Raw genomic sequence first — 18,734 nt, 5'->3', positions numbered from 1 at the left:
ATCACTGCTAAGGCTGAGGCACAGGTTTACCAGACAGACTCTTTTCCCACTTCCACCCAGGAAGACTATTCTCAGTGTTCTGGTGAACTTGGGTATCTGCTTGAAGCTGTAAATCCAGTCAAACACACACATTTTTTTTCTTCTACCTGATGTAGGAAATCACATAATTACAGAAAAAAAGACTGAGAAAATGTACTCAGCTTCAAACAAACTTTTGATTTCTTTCCAGGCCATATATTTTGCTTTAAAGACCATTCCTAATCAGTTGTGCTTCCTGTCTTTTCATCTGGGTTAGCAAGAATCGCTATTTCCCCTCTGCTTGGTCAAGATGTCCATTACCAGCTCTTGCACAGTTTGTTTACATTCAGCCCTCTGGATCTACACAGCACTTCCATGTTACAGAACACATAGCAAAGGTCAGGAAGCCCAAAGAGCAAAAAACTTGAACTCAAAAAAATCTTCAGCAACACAAAGATCTCAAGGGTGTGCTTGAGTCTGTCAAGCCTTCAAAGGTACAGAAGTGGAAAGGAGCAGCAATATTGTAAAAATCAGGAGCACTGGGGAGGGATGCCAAGGAGGCAAGAAAAGCAGCAAACTGTGTGAATGGCACTGAAAGGAAAAGGAATTAGGAGAAAACAGGGGGACAGACAACAGAGCATGAGATAGAGAAAAAAGAAAGTTGTCCTGGAATGAGGATGGAAGCAAGCTAAGTATTTTTAAATATTTTTTTTGGATGAGCAACTGTGTTTTTGGCAGAACAAACCAAAACACCACATACACTTCGACACAGTGTTAGATGGTTACTGAGAAAACTTATTTACACATCATTAATTGTAAAATAAAAAACAGTTTAAGTGCAGTGAGTAACTTTTATCAACAGTAATGCAATCTCTAATAAGAAAGAAATTTAAACACTGAAATCTTAAAATGATTTTTACCCTAAATGACAGAAGTTTCCTGATAGGATGCAATGAACCCAGTTCCCAGTTATCCCATGATACAGTTTGGCAAACGTAATGCTCAACTTCACACAGTCATATGCAATATCTACAAAAAAACAGAACTTAGGGGTTAAGTGATAAACACATCTATTGCAGCCCTTCAGACTGGCTTGAAAACAAACTGCTTTTTCTAGGGAGAATGGGAAAACAACAAACCAAACAAAAATTCAGTAAAACCTCAAGCATTACTAATTTCTGAAGAAGTGTAGTAAGTGTCCTCTAAGTACAGAGTTATTTCAAAACCTTGGATCACTCTTAGTAAACGTCAGTATTCACTTAAGCACTGGCAGCTTGATTTTCAGAAGGAGGGAAACATATCTTCACCATCCAAGTTGCCTTCAATGCAGCAGAACAGGGAACGAATGCTTTGACCTGAGACAAAACAGAGTTCTAATACACTTTATTATTTACCTGTGACTTTAAACTAGTTACTTAATTTCCAAACTTTAATCTCCTCAGCCATAAAAAGTGATTGAAAAATGAACTCTTGACATAAGGGAGCTGCTACAGAAGTGCAATTTGGGCATTACCCAGTTTGGAGGAAAACTTTCTTTACTCAGCACACATAATAAGGTATAACAGTATTTGGTAACATCCTGCTTTTGTCTCTGCATATAAATGGTATTCAAATCCTCATTTCTCCTCCTCCTTTCTGTATGTGTGAAAATCTCTCAGCCTCCTTGCTTCTCTATGAAAAAAGTATCTACCTTGTGCTTTGCTCTCTCACAAACTGCTACAAATCCCCTTTTCACTATTTCCTCAATATACCAAAAAGACAGTATTTTAAACCAATCCTGTCACCGAAACCTTCTCATGACCAGTAGAAATACCTTCTCCAGGTTCTAAAATGTTCATTCCTCAAATGCCAACACCTCACACCCTGGTGAGGTGCACAAGCTGAGTTTATACCAGTTCTTACTCTCTGAACCATCCTTTGCAGTCTTTCACTCCTTTCCTCCCCAAGTGATTCTCAGTTCCTGTCTTTTCTCCCCCCCCCCATTACATTAATCTACAGTCACCCATCAAGGAGTATCAAACAACCTCAATCACCTCTTTCAAGCCCCATCCTTAACCTCCCAGTCTCTGGCCTGCCTCCTGCAACTTCAGACTAAGTGTATCTGTATCTGCTACCCTATGGATTCAGTAGCTCTTCTTGAAGACATGAAATATGAAAGAAAAAATAAATTTCACCTTCTGCTTTCAGCAAGCTCTTGTCAACACTAAACCTTCTCCTGATTTTCAGTCATCTCGTCTTTCACAATGGGGAACAGCCTTTTGCAAATTAACATCCATTATCAAAATCTGTATTTTAATTAACAGGACAGCATCATTTAGCATGGTCAAGAATTTGCACTCATAAAGACACAAATATTTTAGATACTGCTTTAAATATGCAACTTTTCATTTTAAAACTTTCTGTGAAAACAGTTTTATATTCAGTAAAGCACCGTTCCCAAATAAGGTATTATACAAACAGTACTAAAATACAGATATTTCTCTCATATAACTCTAAAGATAGTTGAAAAACAGCCATTTTTTACCGCAGATGAACAGTGAACACTTTTCAAACAGAAGTGAACAGTGCTCAACACTTCATAAAACTGATCTCTCAGTCTATGTTAAAGTAATACAACACTGTGATAATGAACTAAGGTTTGTGATTTTTGTTGCAGAAATTTACTACCTGGCAGAACAATGGCACTCTGAAAACCCAAATGTTTTAGGACTGTCTCATCCTCTAGAAAAATGAAAATCTTATTATGGCAGTGTACTGATAACTGGAGAAAATATTCCTGATGTATTACTGAGCTCACTGAGAATGAACATTTTATGTACAATAAAAAGCAAAGGATGCAAGTTTCAGTATAATCCCCTCAATACGACACTCTTGTGAAGATCAGCAACAGATTGCCTGCGTCATTCATCAGATATTTAAGTGCTTTTCCAAAGCTACAATTTGAGAGACACACACTGACTTCCATTCTCAGGATCTGAAAAGTTCATTTACTACACTGATAACAGAAGATCCCCAGTGTTTCCATGCCCAGCATTTATGGCCCACAGGAATTCCCCAGTTTTGATGCACCAGAAGTGAATGATGTTGACTGCAGTAAGCAAAGCATAAAACTATACAGGTGGTGCAGCTGCCAATCTTACAGTGTTCACGTGAAGAGGAGACTGCTGTTATCGACTAATAAAAGTGGAACAGCATTTATATTATTTATTCTCCAAGTGTCATTTAGTATTTGTAAATGAAATCCACCTACTTCATGTATTAAACTTCTGACAGTGGTGTGAGATAGGAAAACAGTAAAATGAAAGCAACTTTTCAACATGACTAAAAAGAAACACGCAGAAATAAGGCATTCCAGCACATTTTAACTCTTGATATAGGGTAAGAGGGAACTGAGAAAAAAAATCTTGGGTTGAATATTTCTCTCAATTAAAAAACTGAAATATAGTCTTTAACCCTATAAATTAAGATTTAATTAAAATCTCTGCAGCTCCAATTATGAATGAAGACTGAGAAGTTTTCACTTCCTTGTATGTGTTCTCAAGTTAGGTTCTCATTCACTGCATTTTCCACATGAATTTTGAGTTAGCATTTGTTTTGAAACTCTTCTGCAGTGACCATTCTCAGTGCACAAGGCTGCTTAACCCAACCTGCACAATATCTTGGCTAAACAAAGAAATTAGAATGTCTCCCACACAGACAACCCAATACTGAGATTTGTCTTTCCAGACAAAGGCTGAGTAACAAAAGTGTTTCCAAGGAGCATTTGAAAATACCATGCAATAATATTTTTCCCAGAAGTAACTCTCTCTATGAAACTAATTCAGTAGGTAATCATATGGACGACATCCAGCCAAACATACTCTACACAAAAGCAATACTTCAGCATACAGACATTTGAATCTTTGTTTCATCATCATATTTCATGAGCTATTGGAAATGACCATCAACTTGCTCATTGAGGTGATCAGCCAGTAACTAAAATGCAACAGCTGAACACGATGTCAGAGCTGACACAACACTGGATCTGACCCGAATCATTAAAATATTTCCATTTTCCCCAAACATCTCAATTACGCCTCTGGAATATTACCTTTTCATGAATTTCTTGTGTAGACTGAGCATCACAAAATGCCACTGTGGCTACATCCTTCAGAATAGGCATTTCTACTGTACAATCCCTGCCATCCAGCAACGCTACCAAGGGGCGCGGGTGCATGGGCCCGTTCATGATCGGAGGTCGAATGCCTGCAAGGAAACAGAGAACACTTGTTATTCAAGCCATGCAAACACAATTAAAAAATAGCTTATAGCTAGTCTGTTTATTCTGATGGCAGAAAAAGATTTCAAGGACTGAAGCTAATAAAACAAGAACAAGTTTACACTCAGCAGTCAACCAAACACGGAAGACGTAAGGAAAAAATTCCATGGAGGTTCAGGAGGCTGAACAACGAAAGATGGATAAAACCACTAAGGGAACAGTATATTTGTTTTTTAAAGATACATCCTTACTGCACTATTAAGAAGTGTCTGTGCTATCTTATCCATGTTTTGATTGGATTCCACACCTTTGTGAGCTCTAGACAGAGTGAGAAATATCTTGTCCAGGCTTGTAGAAGTGTAGCTTATGGAATATCATAAGCAAGTCAGTGAGGATTTGAGTGTTCAATTTACATATATAATGATGATTCTGCTGAGACTAAAACGTAACTGAAAAAAGCCTACAACAGCAAAATGGTGCATTAGCCTGTCCAAGTTTACAGGCTAATTACTGATCTATGTAGGTCTGCTTAGACTTAAAAAATTTTACAAAACAGTCCTATATAGCTTAGTCAAACACATCACACTTAATCCACTATTGAAAACTCTTATAAAACATGAACAAAAGGTCTCTCCCTAAACCAAAATCACACTTGGAACACTGTGGAGTGACAAAGAAATTCACATTAAGTAGCTGGGGGCAGAAAAATCAGTCTGAACTGCAGACTTCATTTACATCCTCTTTACAGAGTCTTGAAATGAAAAGTAATCCTTAAGATAGTTAGAGAGCATCTTTTTAACAGTGTAGATGGGATAAACACACAACAGTACTCAGAGGAATAATATTAAACTGGGGATAATATTAAACCATTACATTTACACAAAAGTAGTTAAGCGTGGGTGGAAAAAAAAAAAAAAAAGACTTCCTGAAGAGATAAGGAAAAGCAAGACCAAAAGTACGTTTTTTTTTTCCTCTTTTAAAATAAGTTTTAAATACTGCAAGGTGAAGCAGGCTAGATCTTTCTTATATGCAAATACCACCATATTTTTGTCGCAATGTGAATTTTAAAACATTGCATATTTCCTTGATAATCCAAGTTAGTCCAACATTAATGCAAACGATGGAAGTCCCCCAGTTAACTTCTACAAGCAGTCCCTGCATCTTAAGTCCCAGACTGGGTCAGAAAGCAAGCCCTGAAAGACTGGTATCTGCATTTTAAGTGGATGGAAAATTATTAGAATCCCAGCTGTACAAGGCATCTCATGAAGAAAAACAGCTGCTGGGAAGAGAGATTTTCACAAGTCAACAGAAGCAGTCTATTACTCCCCCACTGGGACCAGGCTCAGGTCTGGGCTGAAGGAGACTCCTGCCCTCACAGTCCAGCCTCAACCTATAAACTCCATGTCCAGCCCTAACCAAGTAGGGATGATAGTCCAGCCCTACTACAATCTGGTATTTAAGTTCCTCAGGCATAAAAACTTTGTAAAGAAGACAGAACAAGAGTTACTACATTTGGCTCTTTCCTGTTCTAGTCACAGTGTCTCCCAACATCTGCTGATGCTGATGGACTGACCCTGCAGTGCTCTCACCATAGCACAGAGGCATCGAGATGTGAAAAGTACTCACTAGCAAAGTTTTCCATGAGTACAACACCCATGAAAACTATGTTCTGCTGTAAAAACACCCACTCCTAACCTCTACTGTGATAGACATGCTTAGAAATGTTTCTGGTACACGTATTCTTTCAGTAACATCCAGCCACCAAAATTAGATGGGAGCCTTTTAAATATAATTTTTGAAAACTGCACATCCTGTTAACTTACTATTGATACCTGTTTGAACCAGAAATGGCCACCTGAGCCCCATACAGTAATTTTTAGTATACAAACCACACATTAGTAATGCAGTACATGTCAGGAACATAACATGAATATACAACAAAGCTACGTAGTCACCCAGAGAACAATAACTATCCTTTAATGGGAACTTAATTATAGAAACCCACATTGAACTTACTTTAAAAAACCCCTAAGATAAAGCATGTTACAGATTTGCTCATGTTTCTTTCAAAGCAGCATATGTAATAGCATTACCTAAAATGCAATTAAGTGTTGAAACGAATGTAAAAATGACACTGCAAGTCCTATTCATTTTGCTTAAAGTAACTGTGCTCACTTTAAAGTTGAAATGTTATGGTCAGTCTTGTCAGTGCAGCAAAAGCAGAACTTCAATGACAAGTTTGAATGCTAGCTAGAATAAAAAAAACCCAGAACTTTTGATACTGAAGTTGTTGTAGACGAATGAGGAAAAAAAGGCAGAGCTATAAAAATATGGCATAGAGCTACAACTAAAGCAGCTCTGTCAACAGCAGAGCACATTCAATCCAAACAGAAAAAGGATGAGATTAAAAACTCTTACCTCTAAGAAACACTTTTCTGACTAGAGCTATCTCAGAAAACCATTAAATACAACAGTACAAAAAACAGCCCTTTCAGATAATGATTTCTCTAAAACACACAAAGGTGTGGTCTGGTTTTCCCCTCACACCAGCGTATCTGAAGATTTCAACCAAGTTACCTGTGTAACATCAGTGCTAAGGGGAATGCCAGACCGAGCCCCAAAGCACAGAAACAGAAGTCAAAATACAACTAGAAGGACAAACTCTCCCCAAGAGAGACTTTTTTAAGAGTCCCTAGAATTCAAATACACCCAGTGACCTTGACCACAAAAACCCTACAAACCTTTGCTTGCCAAAATCCTTTCTGAACTTCAGCATAGACTTCCTGTTGCACAATCCTTCTGCCTAAATATCCTGTCCCTGAATCGCAGGCAATAACTCAACACTTAAGTAAACTCACAGGAACTTCACCACAGTGACAGCCACTATTTAAGGTTCACATTCGGAGAGACACGGCTTCACTATGAATAAGAACCTTCTGAACAAACCCCTTCCTCTTCCACCACTTAGATATGTTCTGCCCATCTCTTATCTAGAAATGTCATCCTGCACCATGCCTTTGGCTTTGCAGCAGACCCTTGCAGAGGCAGGAGGAAGCAACGTGTATTTAAGAGCAGTATTTGGCATGCCTGCATTTACAGTAAATCATGCAACTCTGTGCCAGAGAGAAATAACTGTAAAGCGGTCAAAAGTGACATTCAACACCACAAATGTGAAACTAATTTAAACAAATAATTTCACTTAGCTGGCTTATTTAAGTATATGGCATTGCATTTCACATTACACAGATAACAAAAATTATACCATCCACCCCCACATCCTATAATCTTTCATTATGGGAAAACAATCTCAGTTTATCCTAACTCAAGACTTTCAGGAACCCCTACCAACCTGACATTTCTTAATCTGAGCTTGGTTTCCAGGGTCATGAATTCGATTTCTCAATGCTTTACAATCTTCAGTATTCTGAGGCAAAATAGCAGCCTGTCATTCCATCCTCATTTCCATGTCTTTAATTTTTCTTGCAGCCTCCTGTAATCTTGAACCAAAGCTTTTAAACTTCTTATCCACTGCAACCTCTGTAGCCTGGATGGCGTTCAAATTTTTACTAAAAATTAAACACAAACAATACATTAAAACAACATTAAGGGTCTGACTCGTGCTCACAGAAGGCAGGAAACTCGAAGTTTAAAGCTTCTCACTGCATCTGTACCCTTCCCCCTTTGGCTGCTGGCTTTCCACCACACCTGCTGTGCTGCCACAGGCCATTAACATACCAGGGAAAGCAGCAGAGTGTTAAGGCACATGGGGCACCTTGCTCAGGACAGCAGGTGTATTGTACATACACGTACCTGGAACAGTTGGCACCGCTCGCGCGGCCAAGGCTTTGCCTGAGTGAGCAGGGATCCAGGGATAGTGTGTGAACTCCAACATCCCCCCTCCAGTGAATACCAGAGATGGAGTGAGAAGCCTTAACTCTGATCTTGCTGGTTTTGCTGGGTCTAAGTCAGGCCCTTAAGGTTATCTAAATGTATTTATGCAAAAAATCCGAAGTTTTCCCGACAGTCCTAATCCAGCTATTACTTTGGGGTTTTTGCCCACTCCTCCCCACCAATATGGAAATAATCTGGTGGTGAAGCTCTTGCCCCAGTAAGAGCTACTGTGTCAGTGAGTGCTGGAATTTTTCTAAATTAATACCGGGTATGAGGTGCACAGACAGACAGAGCAGCTCTCCGTACGCAGCAGTTATTCACCATGTAAATAACTAACAGCAGAGTACCCTTGCACAGCTGCAGTCTGGACCAGCTCTCTTGGAAAGAAAAACCTATCAAAACCTCAGTCTAGTCCAGCTTTTATGAAAAAAAAAAAGAAAAAAAAAAGAAAAAATCAGTTTTCAGCTGCAGAACCCGAGAGGAGGCCAGCCCCATGTGCAAGCACTTAAGTGCCTGTGGGTCCCACAAACAAGAGGATTAATCAACGCACTGTCCAGGTTTGCAGCCAAAACAAGAGGAAGGGTCGTGAGCTATCCTACATCTCCAATGGCACCATGAGGACTTAAAAATGATCAGACCAACCTCAGAACAACATGTAGTTTTTTAAGCTAGAGAGAAAAGGAGCTACCTAAGCAGGGTAGTGTCCTCACCGCTCCCAAATCCAACCTGTACCTCCCATTGCTCCTGAAGCAAAGGTGCATTATTTGTGCTACACTCCAAGGGGGATGAGTTGAAGCCAATGTCATTAGGCATGCTCATGACTGGAGGGTAAGAAAGCTCTCTAGGCTCTAACATACTCTAGGCTGTTACAATGTATTTTAAACCTTTTGTAAAACAACCTTTCATGTTCTGAACTGACAGTTACTGAAGTGATCAATGCACAAATAACTGAGGCTGCCACCGCTTACTGACATCAGAAAACATACCAAAATGCAACAAGAAAAGCTATTAGGATTAATGATGATTAACAATGTCATTTTCACATTTTTCTGCTGCTGATTAATGGAACATCATTAGGATCAGGAATGTCTCATATAAGGCATACACATTAACTTAACTAAAGGACATTGTCAGGTTTGTAGGCCCAAAATTTGACCTACCTTTCATTTTCTTAAATCTGTTTGCAAAGTCCATGTAATTCTTTAAATGTGTTTTTCTTTTTTCAAAACAAATGCTTCAATTCTTTTTTCTGAAAAATACATCAATGCCAAAAAGCACAACACTTATCAGTAACCCTATAATGACAAACCAACAGGCACACGAAATGGAGGAGAGCAGCCTGGCAAAGGAGAGTTGTCACGTCTCTGGGGATTCTTACAAGTGCAAAGATTTAATAAGCAGGAAAAATCCCCCGACAACGTCCTTTTCAAAGAATTTGTGTTACAAAACTTTCTTTATACGCTGTAAAACGTCAAAGTGATTTACGTTTTTAACAAAATGCAAACTACTGAAAAATCTAATCAATATTTACAAAAACAAGAGCCAAAAAATGACAGGTTGGATGTTCAACTGATTTACAGTCTTGCACATGTAACATGAGACTAATCCCCTGTGGCATTTACCTTTACTTTATATTCTTACCTAGGCATAAATTCAGTGAGAGCTGTCATTTATTTACCATAAACCCTCAAAAAAATTTGCATCTTTTCCAAAACTAAATGCTAATATCAATTCAAGTAAAGAACAAGTTGTCAAAACAAACAAAAAATATCCTCCTCATAACACGAACACAGAAGCTGTTATGAATTAGGTTTGCCAATATGCACTATTAAAATTCCTAGAAACATCATACTTCAAAAACATATTTTAAGGTTCCTGACCTATGATGCATTTTTACTCTTTGGACTTTGTTTTGAGAGATCACTGTTTTGTGCATCGTGAACTCAAGTGACATTAAGATTCAAGGTAGAGCAAAACTCTAAGAGCAAACAATAAGAAATAAATTTTAAAATACAACACAGGTACAAGGATCAGTAAAATGAATGCAAGGAAAAAAAGAGCACTTACCAGCCTTCAGTATTTTGATATTCAGCATATTTAGATGCTGAATATGCAACACAAAAATCTCCTGATTCCACCAGAATCTGAGCCAACACTTTTTGCTGCTGCCTTCAAGACAAGCAGGATGCAAATTCCCATGATTTGGGATATGGGACTGGAGGGGAGCACAGGGAAGAATATTCTTAAATAAAGGACACCAACAAGGGGCATGCACAGAAAAGTGACAGCCCCCCTCGGAAGACTGAATTACTCAGCAGATTAAATTTAATTTCCTTCTTTTCTCAACTCATTTAATGCTTCTAACTACGTTTCCTAAGATTTTTAGGAACCGGCTGCAAGGCTTATTAAAATTTATAGGAACAATCCCAAACTGATTTTCAAAGGAGCAAGATCTGGACTTCACAGTATAAATGCAAGAGAAAACTGAGTATAAACTTCACTTGAAGCACGTGGTCAGTCCCTGTGGAAGTCCCCAGAGCTCAGGGGTTAAGGCTGAGCACACTGAAACTTTACTGGAAGAGCAGAGCACACGAACACTGTTGGCGCCTATGCTTTTTATTTACCCAAACTCAGTAAAAACAAGTCATCTTCCTTCTTTTCTTTTTAATTTGCAAGAGACCAAGAAAAATACAAGTGGTTTCCTGGGCTGTGTTGACCCACTGATGTGCAGAGCAGTCACACCCGGTTGTATCCTCCTGGTAACTGTGCAGGTTGAAACGCACCCAGAGCTCCACAGGACACTCACAGCTCATGCCCTCACACAAATGTAAAACCAACACCACCGTGTAATTACCACCCCAGCCCACAGACTTTAATGGTACTTGGATTTCTGCACACATCTCACCATTATTTCACTACCGGTGAGAAATGAAGCTGGGTACCCAAGCAATCACTACAGCAGAAAACACAAAGGCCTCACCACAGTGTTTGGAAACAATGCTCTTACTTGATTTTCCCTTTTGGTACCATCAAAACAGAATGACCCAATGATTTCTATTTAGAATAATTCCACACTTCCCTGCTCTTACTGGAACCCGAATCACGGTTCCTCATTACTTTTCCACACTCACACAGCAGGCAAACTTGCCATTCTTAGACATTATTCTGACAACCACGAGGATATGGGTTTCTGTTTTATTTTTTAAATAGCGTTCCCTAACCAGTCTTTTTTAAACATCTAGTAATTTTGCTGTTATTTGTCCAGCATCTGTCAGTGTCCACACAAAATCCTAAGTGCCTGCCGGGGTACAATAAAACAAAAGGTCCCACAAGGCACATCTTGAAAGCCTGTGATCAGAAATAAAGGTCCGATAAGGGGAAACAAAATCATCTGGTAATATTTTCTATTACTACACACGTACTTCAAACTTCCACAAGAAAACTGGAAGTATTTCACATCTGTCAAAAAATTACTCAAATTACATATTTGAAGCATGCTGTAATGATATGCCTAATCTTAACTAATACTTTTCAAAATAAGACTGAAAACAATATGAATCACACCTATTTAATGTCAAATAAACAAGCAGTAACGGCATCATGAGCTGTGGTAAAATGTGTTAATTTTCTATCACCATTTACAAAGCAAAACAAATTAAGATATTCAGTAACAACTATATCAAGTACCAAAAACAGAAAGTCTAAGTATCTGCAATAAAACATACACAAAAACCAATGTTGCAGAAGTGCTGCTTTCAGGTATCACATACGTGAAAGCAAATTCCAGAGAAAAGCAAAACATTTTTAAGGTCTGAGCTTTCCCTGGATATGCAGCATCTTAGTGCCTGTCCACAGTGAATATTTCACCACTTCAAATATTTTTACCTTTATTAAGTAATAAGGAGGGGGGGAAGACAAATAAATGAGCAATGGTGGAGCTGCCCTAGCTGAGTTCACTCCCATCAATCCCACCTTCAGAGAAATTCTGGCTAAGGCTGCCAGCTTCTGTTACTTATTCCATGAGTTTTATGGTGACTGTGGAATGCCCCTGCCCACACACACTGTGGCAAAAGCCACGAAGTATTTGGTAACTTACAGGAATCGCTGCAGGGAAGCTGGGGACAGTCCCTACAAATAAAGAATCAAGGAACTTGAGAATTATGACCCTCTGCAACCACGTTTGCCATGACTATGGACGTGAATTTCCCAGTTATTGATGGGGCAGCTTCTCCAAAATAAAGAACTGAAGGCATGAATCAAGTCTGCATCACAAATGTTCCCAGAGCTCACCATATGCTGGGTGTGTATCAGAATATGCCTCCACTTCCATCCTCTCCCAGGACAACCATGGAGAAGGCTGATTATGGCAACTGGAGGGTAACCCACCCTAACACACTCCCAAACTCTAGTTTAAAATACAACTGAGCTTATATTTCAGACCATAAATTTTATGGGTTGGTGGGTGTGACTTAAAAAAAAAAAAAGGGGGGGGGGCAGAAAATTCCTGCTGGCAGTAACTGGAAAAACAATCTGCTTCAACAATTGCACTAGGAGCAGAATGATTAACTCCCCGAGCCATTCCAGTAACAATACAGATCATGCCAAGACTTACTAAAACACTTTCCACGGAAGAAGCGGGACTGGAGATTTTCAGGACAACATTTAGAATAAATAACACAAGCCTAGAACGGGTTGGCAAAACAGGGCTGTGCTGCACATGAAGGGAAGTACATCAGTGGCCCGTCCCCTCGCTCCTTTAGCCATGGATTCAGCACAAAGCTTGGAAGCATTGCTTTCTCACTTTAAATCAAGTTATCAGAACTGCCATCTTGGCTGTGATTTGGATAAAAGCCGAACAGCCACATAATGTTAATTTAAAATGCAACTCCCCTAAGGAATGACTCTTGATGTGCCTGTAAAATATGATGTATTTGAACTATGTAGGAAAAAAGAAGAAAATGGTAATTTGTTCCTCCAAAAACATTACTCTTACAGTCAGTTATTTTATTCCAGCAGGTTTGGGTTTTTTTGTTTGCTTTGTTTTAAACCACTGCCTGAGCTGCAAATATGCTTTGGGATAAAATACCACTTTTTAGCATTGTCAGTGCAACCACTTTCAGAGTATTAATTTCACATTATGTTTTAAAGACACTGACAAGTATTTATTACAACATAAAATTTCTGAATGTAGCCTGCACTAATGGCTACTCTCTCTCTGTGCTTCTTTCCTCATATTTTAGATGCTGTACAGGATTCTAAGAAAGAAACCCAATAACCTGAGCAGAGCCAACATCAAAGGCTTCCTTTATTCTGATCCCAAACACCAAAAGCAATTTCTCTAACAGCACACCTGTACTTTGACCCAAGAACGTTAAACTATTACCTGGGACACTCCTTATTTTCCTTAACAAAAAGTCTGAAGATAAGCAAGTGTGGGGCCTTGGATAATCAAATTAGTTTCACAAGATTTAATTTTTTTTTTTGAGGTCAGTAGAAGACGCTCAAATGACACTAAAAATAACAGTATGGAAATATTGTACATATTGAACACTGACATCTCCAATTTCTTCGTAACTCCTGAACCTTTTTTTTCTGTATTTTGGGAAAGCAGCAAATGTGATTCACCATCCTCTCAGCTGAACATCATGATGCTGTATGTGTCAGCAATCCTTACAGTGAAAAAAGAAAAAAACAACAACAAAACCCCTGTGATTCTTGTTTAAGGATGGGAAGAAGGGAGGGGAGCTGGAAACTTCCTTTACGACAGACAGCTAAAAAACTTTTTAAAAACCAGACAAATATATACATACAAATATACATAATCTAGACTTATAAGATCAGCATAATTAAAACAGGTCAATTCAACACAGCCTTAAGGTTTCTGGTAAATGAGGATAATAAAATCCCTCAAGTTACATTTCATTATGTTCTTCTGAAAACCAAAGAAACTCTGACAAACACTGAACCTCTGCAAAGGGCTCCTTAAAGCTCTTTTTTCTCTCTCCCTTTCTGGTTCCTCCCACAGCCACTGACCTCTGCTGTTCTCTGTCAATATTAAGAAAATGGATGGTGATGATTACAAACTAGAGAACAGTGCTGTTGTAAAATGAGAAAATTTGAAGCATAATGAAATCAAAGTCCTGCACCTCCCATCCAGGGTCCTCTGCAGCCGAATCAAGCTTAAATAAACAGTTTTTTCTCAAAAGATCTTCATTTTGAAGGTAAGCAAACAGGATGTATAAAAATGACAAGCTCACTGAGTATGGGCCAGTAACAACAGTTCAAGTGCCAAATAAAACAGGCAGTTTAAGGCAAAAGCTGGATTTATATTATCATGTTACATTTAATCATAATATAACCGAAGTGTATGATGTAAGAGAGCTGTTCTACTGAGCTTTTCTTCAAGTAGAGATCTGAGTTTCAATTACAAAGGCTCTGGTCCCAACATCACAGTTAGAGCTGTACTGAAAAACAGAGTTAAAATTGGGAGTTATTCCCATGACTTGATGAGAGAAGCAAAATATTTCTTCCCACACATACCACATGCTAAAGGGGTTTAGGGAAGGTTTTTGAACATTTTGAGATGCTTTCCACTGAACTAGTGAAAAGTCAGAAGTGTTTAAAAATGACCCATATTTGCATTTTTTTCACTAGGTTTTATAGTTTCTTTTAGTCTCTCCAGTTTAAGCATTTTCAACTTGAAAAGGATCTATTCACATGCATTAAAATGCTTTGCAGATAATTATAAATTTTTCAGGGCACAAATCCTGTTCTATCTCTGTAAATTGCATAAAACGTTTATGCAAGTATTAAGAAAGTATTATAAAGCGAATTATTGAATCCACTATTAAGAGTTACAGAACCTTAAAGCAAAAGGGGACCGGGTACCCTTCACTCTTCACACAGATTTCTTGCCAGGTTATCTCTCTGGCTGTGTATTCTCGGTGGGATCGAGCGCTGCTTTTTGGAAAATGAATTCACTACTCCATTTCCCCGTAAATTAAGTTAGGATGTCGGTTTGTAGTTTTATTGCAGCCTTTTCTGTGCATCTTTTAGCTTAAAAACATGAACTCGCTCCAGCTCCCGTGTCCTCCAATCTGCAGGCAGAGGCACTTACAAAATGTGCCCACGGCAGGTCTGTGCGTCACACAAATGCCATCTCCCCCTCTCCCAGTGACAGCCTTCAACCCGTGCAGCGCCACAGCTCCTGAAAAACGGACAGTTACGAAAAAGGGCTCCCTTCTGAAACAAAATATAGACTGAAAACAGTCTGAGAAGCAATTACAGTGCTCTGCTTTACACTCGATTAGAAGCTCGATTTTAGTCGATTAGTAAAAAATTCGGAAATAAAGAAACCTCACTCCGTGATTTTTCTACGTTTTGTGAAACTACAAAGAGGAGGGATGTCAGTAGCAGGATAAACAGAAGCATGCTGAAAGGCTGCAGGAGCATTGTGTTTCTGAAAGAAGACAGGAAACACTCAAATTACCTGGAATTTTATCATTCTAAGATAAACAATCACAGAGCATATCTTGAAACTCATTCTGTTGTTCAGAAAATGAACATGGCAGAGAGAAAGACACTGGAAAACAAGTCTGATTCCTAATGCCTGTGATTTCTGAAAAACTGGGAGAGAATGACAGCTCAGTCCTTGCCCAGTGCAATACAACAGCTATCAGAGAACTCCCAGAAACCATCATGACTACTTTCCAGAACACCATGGGAGAACATGAAGCTCATCCCTTGCACTTCAGATTGAGACATAACAGAGTAACAGGTCTCCATAACACATTATTTTCCCTATTTTCTGAATGTAAGGCAAACCAAACCAGTGCAGGTGTATCACGGCAAAAGTAGAAAACTAAGTTATACTTCTGCTCCCTAACTTTGGTTACTGCCACTCTCTTTGTGCTTACTAGGTTCTTTGAAAACACAACTGTTATTTCAGAGGAAACTGTAGCTCTTAAAATGTTTTCTTCAGATCAATCTTTTCATTCTTTCTGCCCCTCCTCAGTCAGGACTATCAGTCCCAGTTACAAAAGGAAGAGGAAAAACAAGTGCTGAAAAGAACAAATGAAATCTAAAAAATAACTCTCTGTGGTGAAAATTGTACATCCAAAAGTAGCCCAGATGAGGGTCATTTATTAGGTCTGCACTGAAAACCAGGTTAAAATAAAGTACATATAAACAGTGAATAAGCAGGTGTTGGTCAATGAGCTAAATGCTTTAAGAGGAAACTCCACCTGTGCTTTCTTATTTTTTCTGAAAAATAATTAATTAGCATTATTTCCTTATACAGTCTACACCACACAGTACATTGTGAAATGTGACCCTCAGGGGCTTAGATAAAACACTCAGAACTATATATTCCTTAAAGCATGTTCAATACTTCATATAAAGATAATTAAACTGTGATGTCAAAAATATTTAAAGGACAACAAAATTAGTAGCTTACTTCTCTGGGAGGTCTGACAACAACCCACAGCAGAGTATGGGAGAGCTTCCCATCATAATGGAAGCCTTTGATTTCAGTGAGTAGTCTACCCAAACTGTGGAAAAAGTAATTCAAGAAGGACACCAACCACACACAACAATCCGGGCAAAGAATTAAAAATATGTAGAAAGAGCCTGTACTTGTTACTGAGTATTCCATTCCAGAGAGAACATGAAAGAAGAGATCAATCTAAGCCAGAAAAGTGAAAATTCAGCATGGGGATTAAGTCAATTAATAGTGGGAGTTTTATCCTCAACGTGGTTCTCACTGCTGCCCTTCCAGGACCAGGAATGCCATTAGGCACTTCAGGGAAGGCTGGGGAGGGAAAAAGTAGTTTAGTGCATCTTCTCTCCACTTACTCTGCAAGTACACCAAGAAGATGAAAGGGTGGGACCCATTTATTTTTCACTCTTCTCTGTCAACAGACCCATTTGTTTACAAGAGAACGAGGGTGGGGGTAGATGGGAGAAATGGTTTTATTCTGCATGATGAGATATTGTCACACAGGAAGCGGCAAGGCCCAACTTTCCACAGCTGCATCATGGTGAGTGAAAATCTGATCTGGAAACTGCCCTAAAAAGCCCTTGTCTGCTGTATTAAACTCTATTTCTCAACCTCTGAGAAAACCACTTGCAAGTAACTAAAAGGAAGCTCTGAACAGTTTCAGTAGAAGAGTTTGGCACAAAACAAGATTATTTCTTCTCCACCGAAGTTTTTAAATAGTGAATGTGAAAATGTGGGGGGGTTACACCTATAGGGATTTGTTTGTGTCATTTTATAGCTAATTTTTTTTTAAACTGTCCAGAGGGAGTGAGCCATATGGTTGCTGAGTAATACCATGAAATTCATAGCACAAGACTAGTGGCATGAACAAAGTATTTCTAATCTGCAGATCTGCAGTTCTTTTACTGAAATTTGCCAAATCCTGCATAGACTTACGCTTTTTAAATTGAACAGTGCGTACTTCAAATTAAAAAATAAAGAAAAAGCAGTGCAGTACTACACCCAAAGAGGCCAGATGAACTGATTGTTTATTAAATATGTAAAACAGAGTTATGAGCAGTACCAATTGAATTTGTTTGTTCTGCACACTCTCTATCAAATGGTTAGTGAAACAAAGTGAAGCCTGGAGCAGGATGGAGAAGTATGTGCCAAAGTAAATGAACTCAAATCTTAGTTTTATTCTGCATATCCAGTTTGTATAAAGCTCTTCAGACAATGGTCTGTAGCTGTCAGGAATGAGACTGAATCTCATCCTCAAGAACTCGAAAGCAACCACACTGAAGGCAGTCTGCTTACAGCAGGTCTTAGACAGTTATCTATACTTTAAACAGTATTTATTCAGATAGTTTCAAATCTTTAGAAATGTGAACCAACACTAATAGTCTAACTGTTCTTCATGAGGATGTGTGATAGCACTTCTAGTTTCTCTCCAAGCAGCAGTCGCTGCCGCAGACCATCACACCCCCACGAGAGCTGCTGCAATAACTGTAAGAGCAACCAGAAGTTGATTTTTGACAGTATTGAGGTATTTCAGAACTTCAAACTCCTCTAACTAAAATCACAAAATATCTATGAAAGCATTCTGCTACTTTTGGCAGTACTGATCAAAGCAGATCTCCAACCTTTTCCCAAGGAAATGCAGCAAACCCCTAAAAGAAAACAGGCCATTCTTCCAATTAAAAAAAAAAGGGAGGGGTAACGTCACTAAATATATTTAAAAAAAAAAAAATTGAGTGTCGTGATTTTGCACTGTTGAGAAGTATCACATGCCTTCTGGGCTTAAATGAAGATTTTGTGTTAGTCTTTGTTTCGCTGATTCTGTCAAGTTTTACGTATAAAACCAATTTTTATATGAAGTACTGTCTTCATAATACAGTGCACACGATGGAGTAATTATTTTTTTTTCCTCTGTTAAAAGAAAGAGCACATTTTCCTCTCTAAGACAGAAGGAAAGATAATTTACATTGCATCAGAAAGCATGCAAGTATTAATGATGGGGAATGATGAAGAACATAAATGGCTTCTATTTTCACATTCAAAAACAAGTACCTGCAAATTAATGCTAAAAGC

General features: G+C 38.6%; 1 protein-coding gene across 8 annotated transcripts in view; it reads right to left on the bottom strand.

Annotated features, from left to right (window-relative positions):
• Positions 1-18,734, bottom strand: part of CTBP1 (C-terminal binding protein 1) — a 239,939-nt gene that overhangs the window by 33,222 nt on the left and 187,983 nt on the right. For 5 of the 8 annotated variants that reach the window (XM_027736582.2, XM_039383430.1, XM_027736585.2 and 2 more), the window contains one exon: positions 4,109-4,263. In XM_027736582.2, the coding sequence (XP_027592383.1) occupies positions 4,109-4,263 (155 nt within the window). Of the gene's footprint in view, positions 1-4,108; positions 4,264-7,625; positions 7,843-9,327; positions 9,413-18,734 lie in introns of those variants that run through there. The other 3 variants (XM_027736590.2, XM_027736591.2, XM_027736589.2) reach the window with 3 other exon arrangements.

The sequence above is a fragment of the Pipra filicauda genome, unplaced genomic scaffold (genome assembly GCF_003945595.2).
Source record: "Pipra filicauda isolate LSUMZ 115617 unplaced genomic scaffold, ASM394559v2 scaffold30_size5312502_pilon, whole genome shotgun sequence".
Lineage (NCBI taxonomy): Eukaryota > Metazoa > Chordata > Aves > Passeriformes > Pipridae > Pipra > Pipra filicauda.
The sequence above is the reverse complement of the archived record's forward strand: the minus strand, read 5'-3'. Positions and strand labels throughout refer to the sequence as shown.